Source organism: Punica granatum, chromosome 2, assembly GCF_007655135.1.
Source record: "Punica granatum isolate Tunisia-2019 chromosome 2, ASM765513v2, whole genome shotgun sequence".
Classification (NCBI taxonomy): domain Eukaryota; kingdom Viridiplantae; phylum Streptophyta; class Magnoliopsida; order Myrtales; family Lythraceae; genus Punica; species Punica granatum.
This window is the reverse complement of record NC_045128.1, coordinates 14,618,836-14,630,128: the sequence shown is the minus strand read 5'-3', so window position 1 is coordinate 14,630,128 and position 11,293 is coordinate 14,618,836. Positions and strand designations below refer to the sequence as shown.

General features: G+C 38.1%; 1 protein-coding gene across 3 annotated transcripts; it reads left to right on the top strand.

The window, feature by feature from the left end:
• Positions 1–4,282: 4,282 nt before the first annotated feature.
• Positions 4,283–10,305, top strand: LOC116196617 (nuclear transcription factor Y subunit A-7-like). 3 transcript variants are annotated; one of them, XM_031526433.1, is made up of 6 exons: positions 4,283–4,460; positions 6,756–7,133; positions 7,550–7,665; positions 7,935–8,006; positions 9,101–9,280; positions 9,619–10,305. In XM_031526433.1, exons 2-6 carry the CDS (start codon positions 6,833–6,835, stop codon positions 9,934–9,936), a joined length of 987 nt encoding a protein of 328 aa, XP_031382293.1. In that variant the 5' UTR covers positions 4,283–4,460; positions 6,756–6,832; the 3' UTR covers positions 9,937–10,305. The 3 variants fall into 3 exon arrangements, with proteins under 3 accessions (XP_031382293.1, XP_031382294.1, XP_031382295.1); XM_031526434.1 differs by lacking the exon at positions 4,283–4,460 and adding an exon at positions 4,467–4,739; XM_031526435.1 differs by lacking the exon at positions 4,283–4,460 and adding an exon at positions 5,502–5,655.
• Positions 10,306–11,293: the final 988 nt, after the last annotated feature.

Sequence of the window (11,293 nt, the reverse complement as noted above, 5' to 3'; positions counted from 1 at the left end):
CAAATATCCTTCCGTCCACCACAAACGGTTTATTAAATGGCAAGGACCAAATCGATATTATAAAAGACCTAATTAATGTTACAAAGGACCACATTGATAAAACAGAGGACCCGATTGATGTAACTGGTTAACTTGTGTATCAAAATGATGTAAAATTCCTTTCAAGTATGCACTTGATGTAATTCAACTAAGTCAGGGACGAATTTGCTAGTTAACTCATAGTTTTTATCCCTATTTGTCTTCCCCATAAAAAATCTCATTATATTATGTATTCTCCATACAATGAATTTAAGTTCCCTTGAACATCCAAACGTTGCTTTAGTTGAATGAATAGATTCATTCCTTCATATTGAAAACCCTCTATATATTCACTCAATTAGACCATTGAAGACTTCGAAACCACAACATGACTGAGGGGATATTGAGATTATTATGTAAAATATGCTGCGATTATCTCCTCTTATTGGGATGACAACTGCATAGGCACTTCCTTTTTCTTCCTAGCAATAATAGGCGATACCCGTGATTCTTCGAGTTCTAATGCAATGGAAATAAAGAAACTTAACACCCAGATCTTTGAGAGCATTCTCACTGCAGTCCCCGTGTCACTCCTTGCCACTTGACAGCCCCTCTACTGATGATGATCGATCTCCTCCCACAATGACCGCTTCAAGTCTATCGTTGAGAGGTTCGGAAAACATGGAGGGGATGAAGGCACGCACCTTGAGAACTTTGTGGGGACTGCTTTTCTTATTAATACATGCGGGTCACAATTTGTTCTATCTTTATTAACTCAAATTTTAATTTTTAACAGCAATCTGTAGATCGATTAAAACCAAAATGTACCTCATCATGAATATCCTAAAGTCCCTATTACTTTTAGCCATATACGTGAAATAGGGCACAATCCAATGTCCTCATTCATTGAAGGAAATGACATGAGCAAGTATTAGAATTGGAATGAGCCCTACAATCTTCAAATACATCGAATTTGCGCCAAGAATGGATTCAGGAATGTTCGAATCGGAACTCCTAAAGATCCTGAATTGGGATTGAGTCGGAGAGAAAATATAGGTGGAATGGGAAATAATCTCCATAAAAGTCATCTCTTGCCAACAATGATGTGAATGGATAACAAAATTCCAATTGGAAAACAGGTAACCAGAAGAAAGTGAAAAAACCAAGACCGGAGAGAATTAAGTGAGGAAATTCTTCAAAATATTTTTTCATGATTTTTGTGTTATAATTACTTCCACTTAATCTCCAAACTTATTGTGGTTCATTTATAAGGAGATATTGCAAAAAGTTGGTGCCCTTTCTTCGGGTGAGAAATTGAATCGGAGGCAATATCATGTTCCATTCTCTGAAAATAAGAGCTCTCTTCTATCTATCACCGTCTTTGTCTCTTTTCTTTTTCCTTTTGTTTTATCTTTGGCCGTCTTTTGTGATATTATTGAACAATCAAGTACTGCGTATATATACTCGACATTTCATCTTCCGAATAATGCTCCATTACGATACTTAATTCTCATCCTATTAATTTTTCAATTCAATATTATAAACTAAAAATACAAATACTAGAGGCCCGCACAGTGTACGGGTTACAAAAGTAGTTAAAATATAATATTATTCAATTTAATTAATTTATTATGTTTTAATCTCATTTTCTTTTATGAGTTCATGTCTTTTCAATTTTAGAAGTAATGTATCAATACAATATTCGGCCACTTAGCACATTTTACATAAAAGATCACGCGACGAAATGTTTTCTTCGTCTTACGTAGCATTTCCCTTTGTCTCGTCCTGACTTTTATTTTATAGAGGTACATAGAAGGAAAGACTTGACTTCAATCTCACTTTTACCTTTCCAAATTGCCCTTATAAACTATGCTTCAATTAATTAGACATTTTCTTATTCACCCTATCTCCTATCACTTTCCACTTTCTTATATAATAAAAAAGAAAAAAATTTATACATTTCATAAATATTTGAGCCCTAAGATTTGGTGATTCTATCTATTTTTTATATTACATTAAAGAGTAGACTATCACCGTAGTCCATTTATTAATTGTGTTTACCCCTAACATATTTTTGCTATCAATTAGCTCCAAACGTTGATATTCCGTCTAACATTTATATCTTTCTATGATAGAAAAGTGACGGAGAACATAACGCCGTCCATGAATTTTCCGTCACGGAAATTAACGAAATGGTATAAATGTTAGATGAAATGCCAACGTTTAAGGCTAATTGGTGACAAAAATATATCATGGACAAAAACGATTGCTAATAAATAAATGAAGAGCGACAGTGGTAGTCCACTTTACGTTAAGTAAACTAATTAGTGGATTGCCTTCGTACTATATATCTAGACTAATATATAAAAGCAGATATGAGTTTTTCGATCTCACATTACCCATGACTCCTTACATCTAACTAATTATAGCCACTAAGTTTAGGACAAATCAGTAATTTTATTTTAATAACTTTCTATCCACTTACCCACTCTTATCTCTATCCAATTTTTACGGAAAACCATCATATTCATCTAGAAACATGGATAACTGTCTCTTTCTTCCCTTGGGGGGGAAAAAATAAAACAGTCTCTTACAATGAAAAAGCAAACTACCCACGAATGGGGTGAAAGGTTTCATTGAATCTTATCATCAAAGTTATTTTGAACTTGAGAAAGGTGTTAATAGCTTTGTGGATTAATGTCTTGTCCGTAACATGGATGTACCTCTAATATGGTATAGTTAAAAAGACTAACAATTATTTGTATAATGTAACATCACGTTCCAGTAATACTTTTACAAACTGATATTATTTTTTAATCGCGGGGATAGGGCAAAACTCGTTAAATTATAGAGTTAATTACACTGATAATTCAAAAAGTTTAATAATGTATCAGATTGTTCTAAAAAAAATTTTTATGACTTGACGGTACAAAATGTTTTAAATGTATAACATGATAGTACAAACCGTCATCTCGCCATTGACGCCGTCAAGTCGTCATTTACAAGACTGTAAATTTTACACCATCATGTAACTTACGTAAAACATTTTGTACTATTAAATTACAACTTCAAAAGATTTTGCACCATTATGTAACGTCTCACAAAAACTGATTTTGCACTATCAGCGTCGGCTTGACGACGTCAATAATGAGATGACGGTTTGTACTATCATATTACAACTTTAAAACATTTTGTACCATCAAGTAATAAAAAAAACTTTTTGAATCAACATGATACATTATTAAAATTTTTTGGATCACGAGTGTAATTTACAATAAATTATATTATAATAAATAAACAGACATAAAAACAGTGCGGGGTCGAAAGAGTGTATATGAACAGAAGCAGGCGCGTGGAGGCTCTGCGGAAGTCGAAACAGTGAACGGCGGCTGTGACAACGAGAGGGGGGGAGAGAGAGAGAGAGAGAGACAGTGACACCAAGGGCGTGTTTTTGGTGTGTGGGACCCACCGATTGAGATAACTCATTAAAAAAAAAAGCAGAAATAAATTCGAATAAAAAAACAAAAACAGGAAAAATAAAAGACAAAGCAAAGGGTAGAGAGAAACTGAGTGGAGGTGGGTGGCGTTGTCTGGGATGTTGTCTTTACTGTTGTTTCCCCCTTTGTCCCTATTGGATTTCCCCTCCACCTTATTTCCGTTGTCTTCATTCTCCTCCCTGAACTTTCCCCATTTCTCATTTTGCCCCTACGTTTCCATATGTGGGCTTTGCAATCTGGAATCTTGTCTCAACTTCAACCCTGCAAAACATTGTTGACTTCACCCTAACTTTTGGCTGGGGTCTATCTCACTGCCATTCTCATCGAAAGAGAAAACTCAGATCTCGACTCGCTTCCAGAGGACTAATGCTGCCCAAATGCATCATGTTGGCCTTAGGAAACCAGCATTTGAAAAAAAAATTAATAACTACATAAGATAACTTTGGAATCCTGATTGATATAAGATTTTAGAAGTACAATTTTGATGGGACGAAGCCGAGCATAGTTGACCGGGTTGTCTTGCAGATTTTCGACCTGGTTGTAATTCTAAGATCCTGTTGACCTTGCAAGGAGGGCCTAGATTAAAGTCAATGAAAACCAAGCATAGCAAGAGATCCGAATCTACGTACCCGTGCCAGGGGGTAAGTTGAGATGCAAGGAAAACTTCAGGGTGCAAATTGCATTTGACGCTCCCCTTCTTCTCCCCCTCTCCCCCATATCTTCTCTTTTTTAAAAGTTTTTTATTCACGTTCAGAAGCCAACAAGAAGACAGCGAGGGAAGAGAGAGAGAGGGGTGGGAAGAGGGCATGTGTGACTATGTCGTTGGTGATGGAGAGAGAGAGAGGAGAGGTGAGTTGAAGAGGGGAGACATGCCCGAGCTGATCCCAACAGCACCCTGCTTTGCTTCTTCTCTCATAAACCAAAATCAAAATCATCATCCCCAAGGTTCCCTTCTCCCCTCCTCTCACTGTGGTCTATCTTTTATTCTTGCTTGTTATCCTGTCCCCTTTCAACTCCTCTCCTTCTTCTGCTTTTCTTCTTACTTACGTTATAGGGCCCTATCCAATCCCGTCTCTTTCTTCCTTCCTTTCCTTCCCTGCTACTTGCCCTCTCCTTGTCTTGGTTTGTGCATTTACCGGTGCTGAATACTATGCATCCGTGTTCTTAATTTATGGGTCTGTTCCTCTTTAATGCATGTTGATGTCTTGAAGTTGAGCCCCTGAGGTAATGGTGATCTCCGCGGTCGGTCTCATATTTGCTGAGTTTCTGCAGATGCCAACGTTGTCGTGCTTTATCGAGTTTTCCGGTGTTTGATGGGTTTTGGGTCTTCTAATGGATTCTTGGGTTTTCAATATCTTTGCCCTTCTCCTCTTGTTTTCGGTGTTCTCTGCTTTTGACTATCTTTGTGTACGGATTCTACGGACAAGACACAAAAGTCCGTGGAAATTTCTTGCATTATCTGAGGTAACAAAGTGAGATCAGTGAGTGTGGACATGAAATCCTATACTGGAACAGAAACACGACATTTATGTATGAATTCGTGTTGTTACCCGAATCAATTCGGGTTGTGGTAGATCAAAGAGCCAATTTTGCTGCTACTTTATGATGGATGATGACTGGATCTTCCCTATAATTTTGTTTTTCCTTTGTTTTTTTTGGTTCGATTTCCTTCCTTTTCTTGAATTTATTGCTTCAGACTATGATTGTTGGTGGGGATTTTTTTTTTGGTGGGGGGGGACCAAATTGACTATCTGTCTGAATCCTGTGTTCAGAGAGGGGTTGGGCTCTTCCTCTGCTGATTCAACTGTGTCTGATTTATGGTTGTTTGGTGTGTCTTGTCTTGAAGGCATTTAACCCTCCTCTGAGGGCTTTCTGTTGCATTTGGTTTTATTGTATCCATCTATTGCATGCGGTCCACTTGTACTGGAAGAAATTCACACTTGTCTTCTTGTGCTGACTAGCGGACGACCCTGCAAGTTTGTCGATTTCCTCTTCCTGAGTTGTGTTCTTGGATTTTAGGGTTTCTTTCTGCACCTTGGACACTTGAAAATGGCGTCTTTCTTTCTTGACTCTGCTGTCAATGTTCCTGCTAAACCGCTTTCCTGGGCCTTAGTTCGGGATGTGGAGTTTGAATTCATAGGTTTTAAGTACTTCCATTCCTCGTTTCTATATGTTGTGTTCTCTGCATTCTATCAGTTCTAATTATTAGCTTATGATAAGTTCTTTCTAGACCTATGTTGAACCCGGTATTTTGGTCTAAGTTCGGAATTTGAGAATTCTAATTCATAGGGTTTCAGTATTTACATTCCTGGTGTCTTTCTGTATTTCGTAAGTGGGTCTCGGTTGTTATCGGATGATATTGTCCGTGCTAATTGGATTTCTATTTGTTCAGTATCTCAAAATCCTGATTATCTTGGAACAGTTTCTGCTTTTATCGATCAACTTGTTAAAATTTCTGTGGACCTTGGTACATGCTTAGCGTGATATAGTTGTGATATAGTGAAATTGGAACTTGAATCGTGGGTTTTAATGATCACATTCATGGTTAATTCTGTATACGCGGAACTTTGGTTGCATGCATAGAATGAAATGAGATTTAATGTGCTTCCATTGGGACTTACCATTTTCTTCAGCATATTTTCTTGTTTTATTTACTTGAAGGCATTTGATTTTGAGGTTGTTTACTTGCCTCTAACTTATGAGAGATATACTCAAAATTGGCTTAGGGCAGTTTCTACAGGCTCTTGAACTGCTGATATGCGGGGTTTGGTTGCGATTTAATTTTCGCTATTAATTTGTTAATTCTTGTGAATTCGCTGAGTCTCCTGTGCTTTCTCCAGTACTTGTGATTGTGACCGGACTTTTATGCATGCAGCATACTAATTGTGATATCTAGCTAACCTAATTAATTCAAGAACCGAGTACAGATGTATTTGGCTTATGGTAATTTTACGGAAGAAAATGGAAACTCAACAATAGTTCTGACATGTATTAAACATCCCTTGATCCCTTATTTTGGTATTTCTACAGTAGAAAGATTTACTATTTGTTTCTCACTCCAGTTTACTCATTGAAGTGGACTCTTTGTTCAACTTAATTTTTCATACCATCTACTCTACTCTCATTTAGATCACGACTCGTTCATTTCACTAGAAGATTTGTAATCCCTATACACTGATTTGTCTGGTTACATCTTACTTTATCTCATTAAATTCTTTTTTTTTCCCCCTCCTTGATTAGCTATACTCTGATCAGAAAAGCCTCTTTTGGTCAAATATACCTGGAACATGCTCGAACTTTGAGCAGAGTGGGACTATATGGCAATCAGAATTCAAAACTTGCCCGAGAAAAACTTCAATGAAGGTGGTCCTGTCTTCTCGATGCCCAATTTGAGTGTGAATTATCCATCATGGTGGGTTTCGAATGAACACCAGATTCCATTATCTTTATCAAGTAATCTCAGCTCCAAATCAGGATCTCCGACCCAGAAGGAAAATCATGAAACCAAGAATTTGGGTCTTCAACTAGCAGATCACGAATCTTCTTCAACCCAGTCACTTAGCCATTCTCAATCTGGAGGGCTGAGTTCACGGGACCAAAGCGTTTCGTCAGAGTGTGGTCAGTTTTTTCTACTTCGTTTTCTGGTCATTGTGGTAGTTGATTCACTTTGAGAGTTGATATGGTAGTTCTCGTTTGTCTATGTTAATGGAGAATCGACTTCCAAAACGATAATTGTTGATTTATTTGGCACGATGACTGGGTTTTGTTCTGGAAAAGTGGGAGAAGTTTCCCCATTTTTCAATCTTCTTCTTCAAAATATGAAGAGAATGATTGAAAACTTTGTTGTGTTGCACCTATGAAGATGGGGATGGAAAAATGGCTTGTGAGGCGCATGATAACACATTTTCTCATTAGTTTCTTCATTAGGGACGAGAAAACTAGAGTGGTTTTCCATCAAAATAAATTGAGTGTTATTTTGAGTATAAGCTTTTGCTAAGGTCACCCCTGACCCATGTAGTGATTCCTTCATGTAGGTCAAGATGAAAGTTGCGGCAAAAGTGTTGAGGATCGGATGAAGCCAGTCTTCTTATATGGCAACAACTCGGATGTTACAGTCAATCCTTCTCATGCTGATCATACCTATCAAATGGTACATCTCTCCTTTTTCAAGTCAAACATCAGTGATGGAACCAGTGAACGGCTAATGAGCTCTAATGTGCATGGACTCTAATATCTGACATATGATGATGTAAACCGTTGTCTTCTAAGTTTTACTTAAATTTTCCTAAGAAATTCGTCGTTGCATTCTCAAAGTCCCGGTTCCATCTCTTTTGAACACTGCGTGTTATCTTTATTAGCATTGGTTGTCTGTTATTCCATCAAGCAGTTTGGGTGGTGATGCGTTTTATAATTGTTCAGGTTCATGTATCTTACCCGCCTACAGATCCCTACCTTGCTGGATTGGTGAATGCATATGGGCCACAGGCTATTGTAAGTTCTTTTTCAAAATGTATTATTTTGATTGTAGTTGAAGAGATAATCGATGAACGAGATGTTTTAGTTTGCCGAGATCTTGCATTAGAAATAGATTGTAGATGAAGGTTTCTTTTGTTAGCTTGACACTCTTATAAGAAAGAGCTATTAGTGAACATTTTTTCATAAAAAGAAGTGTCCACGAGGGGCACTTTTGTGCCTACCTCTAAAAAGTTGATAAAGTTTTTTTGCTTGGAAATTGGTGATGTAATGTAGTTTGGTCCAAAATTAAGTAGCAAGTGAATCGTTTGACAAAATCTCTTTTCTTCTTGTATGAATTCACAATATAGGCAGCCAATTTCGTAGAGGTAGTTCTCCAAAGACGCTTTGGCCACCAATTTTTATGTCCAGTATCACTTTAAACACTATTGTTTAGTTATTGTCGTTTTGCCCTTCAGAATGGTGTCGATTTGGCCGTCGTCACTGAAATCTGTGGACTTTGTAGAAAATTTATTTACTACCCAAACTTAATAATTTCTGTCAGAAACTTCCTAGATGGCCGATATTAATTAAGAACTCACGAGTATTAGCACAATGTTATTTCCTTTAACTTCTTCTATATGTTCTTATCCCCCCCCCCCTCCAGGTTTTGAATATTTCCAGGAATATTTCTCATTCACTTTTTATTATAGCTTCTAAAATATGTATATTGTTTATGATGAATTCTTCATTAATAAAAAGATTTAGATTATTTTGAAGAAATGATTGGTTAAGAATCTGTGATTTCTTCTTAACTGATATTTGGTCATGAGGGAATGTCTTACTTAGAAAAGGATCATCAGGTGTCTAAAAGTATAACTATTGACAGAATTATAATTATCCTTTTTACGAAGTTAATGGAATGAAATGACGAGGGCTAAACTGATCCCCATTTAGAATTGTTAGTGACCAAAGCGATATGTAACATTTGTAGTACCTCAGTTCCCGATCAGTGAAACGGGAAACTGGAATAAACGTGAACCTGCTATGCTGCTTTGAACCTCTCTACCCTTAAATGAAAAAGTTCTTTATGTTGGATATTAATATTGATTCTGTAATGGAATCCTTGTCAGATCCAGCCCCAGATGGGATCTCAGGCAGTTGGGATGCCACCGACACGAGTTCCTCTTCCTCTTAACGTCCCCGATGACGGGCCAATCTATGTGAATGCTAAGCAGTATAATGGGATTATGAGGAGGAGGCAGTCACGGGCGAAACTTGAGGCCCAGAATAAGCTCGTGAAATCCAGAAAGGTGTGTTTATATGCACTAATAAGTAGATTTTAGAGTTGCTAGTCTCTTAGGAGTTGTGATATGTCAATTCCAAGAATCAGGATGGGAATCGGGATGTTGAAACACAGTGAAAGAAGAAAAGTGATCAGTGGAGAACGGTCATGTCTTACAGTATATCCTGCATTGCTGTCAATAGACATTGGCACTTCACCGATATGGTTCTAGCTCATCTTGAGACAAAAGGAACTTCCCAATTATTTAAAAAAGTACCGGGACAATGCCTTAATTTTTCCTTCTCTTTATCTGGCGAAAACTGGTTTTTGTGATTAATCACCATGTCTCTTTATGTTTCCATCCAGCCATATCTCCATGAGTCACGGCATCTTCATGCACTGAATCGGGTCAGAGGCTCAGGCGGACGATTCCTCAGCACAAAGAAGCTCCAGCAGGCCAACCCACAGGAAGACCCGTCGGGACAGAATAGCCATCGAGCCCGAGGGAATGACATGTTTGACCCCACAACCAACTGTTCGGAGATGACAAGCGTAACAAACTGCAACACCTTCTTCCACCATGCAGACAGGGCTGTTGCTGGAATTTCTGGCCCAGTGGGGGTGCGACGGAATGGAGGCCCCTTACTGGATGCCTCGGGGCTCCGTTCTTCGTCTGTCCGGTGAAGTGGATATAAAGCAAAGAAACCACTGTCACTGGCAGGGCAAATCATCCTTGGCTTTGTTACAAATTTTACTATCATGTCGTTTGTCTCATGATACACTATACTATTGACGTTGACGAACGTCTTTAGCTATCTGAAGTACTTGAGACTGCTATCGATGTCGACGTGGATGGGAAACTGATTGTCTTCTCCTTCGGGTTCTGTAAGTGCAAAAACGAGGATGCTCTGCTGTTTTTGTTTGAGCTTCATGTTTTCATGGGTAATGGGGTTTTCTAAGTGCAAAAACGAGGATGCTCAGATGTTAGATAATGTTTGATATGATGGTATGGAATAGAATTTTTATATAAAATGATGCAACATTTTCATGACAGTTGTATTTATTTCATCCCCGTTCCAAAATAACACGGGATTAGCGATAATATTCATATCCCCGAATTACATGCTAGTCGTGACTTATTATGAATCGATTTCATTTACTTAAAGTATATACTAGTCGTGACTTATGAATTGAATTAAGATCAGTGGAGAGTGATTCCTCAAATGAGTTCCTGTCTTCCCAAAAATTCCTCGTCCACAGAAAACGTCCATCTCTTCTAGCTAATTGGCGCCAGCCGCCTCGACTGTAAATGAAGTTGGCGGAGACGTCGAGTTCACCTACCTGTTTTCCTGGATGTTGATTCTAAATTTTCGCTGTCTCGTGGCAACCGGAGGCATGCCACTGAATGTATAGCTCCCGAACGGATGACGCTCTTCCAAAGATCGATAAACTGAGGTTCTCCCCGCTGGTTGCTGGAACAACGCGACGGCCGGCACAAGCAGTGAGCATGCAATTGGATTTTTATTTATTTATTTATTTTTCTATATCAATATTATTTTACCCCTTCGGCACGAATCAAAGTTCACAACTACTACGAGGTTACGTTACCCCTTCGGCAACTAACTATCGCTCTTGTGCCCAGACAACCTGCGAACGGAAAATTTAACAATAATTTTCTTTTTTGTAATTAAAAATAGGGGGCTTGGAGCGGTGGCAATCATGCTCCCTCCGCATTCCGGTGTTTGATTAGCATAATTATCCTCACACGCGCACAGCCTCCCACCAAGGCGCTAGTCATAAGTGAGGGACAACTTACTTGAACTCCCCTATATTTGTATAGGCTCATGCATAGGCTTTTCTGACTATACACGGGATGTTAGTCGTATGCCCTAGAGCCGATATATGTAATTGAATAATTCCTATTTATAGCAATGACATTTATTCTATTATTTATATATTGTCTATATTTATAAGAATAAGTTCGGGAGATGTTTGATGAATGCTTCATTTTTAAGAGTTAAGAATGTAAGTGAATGAGTAA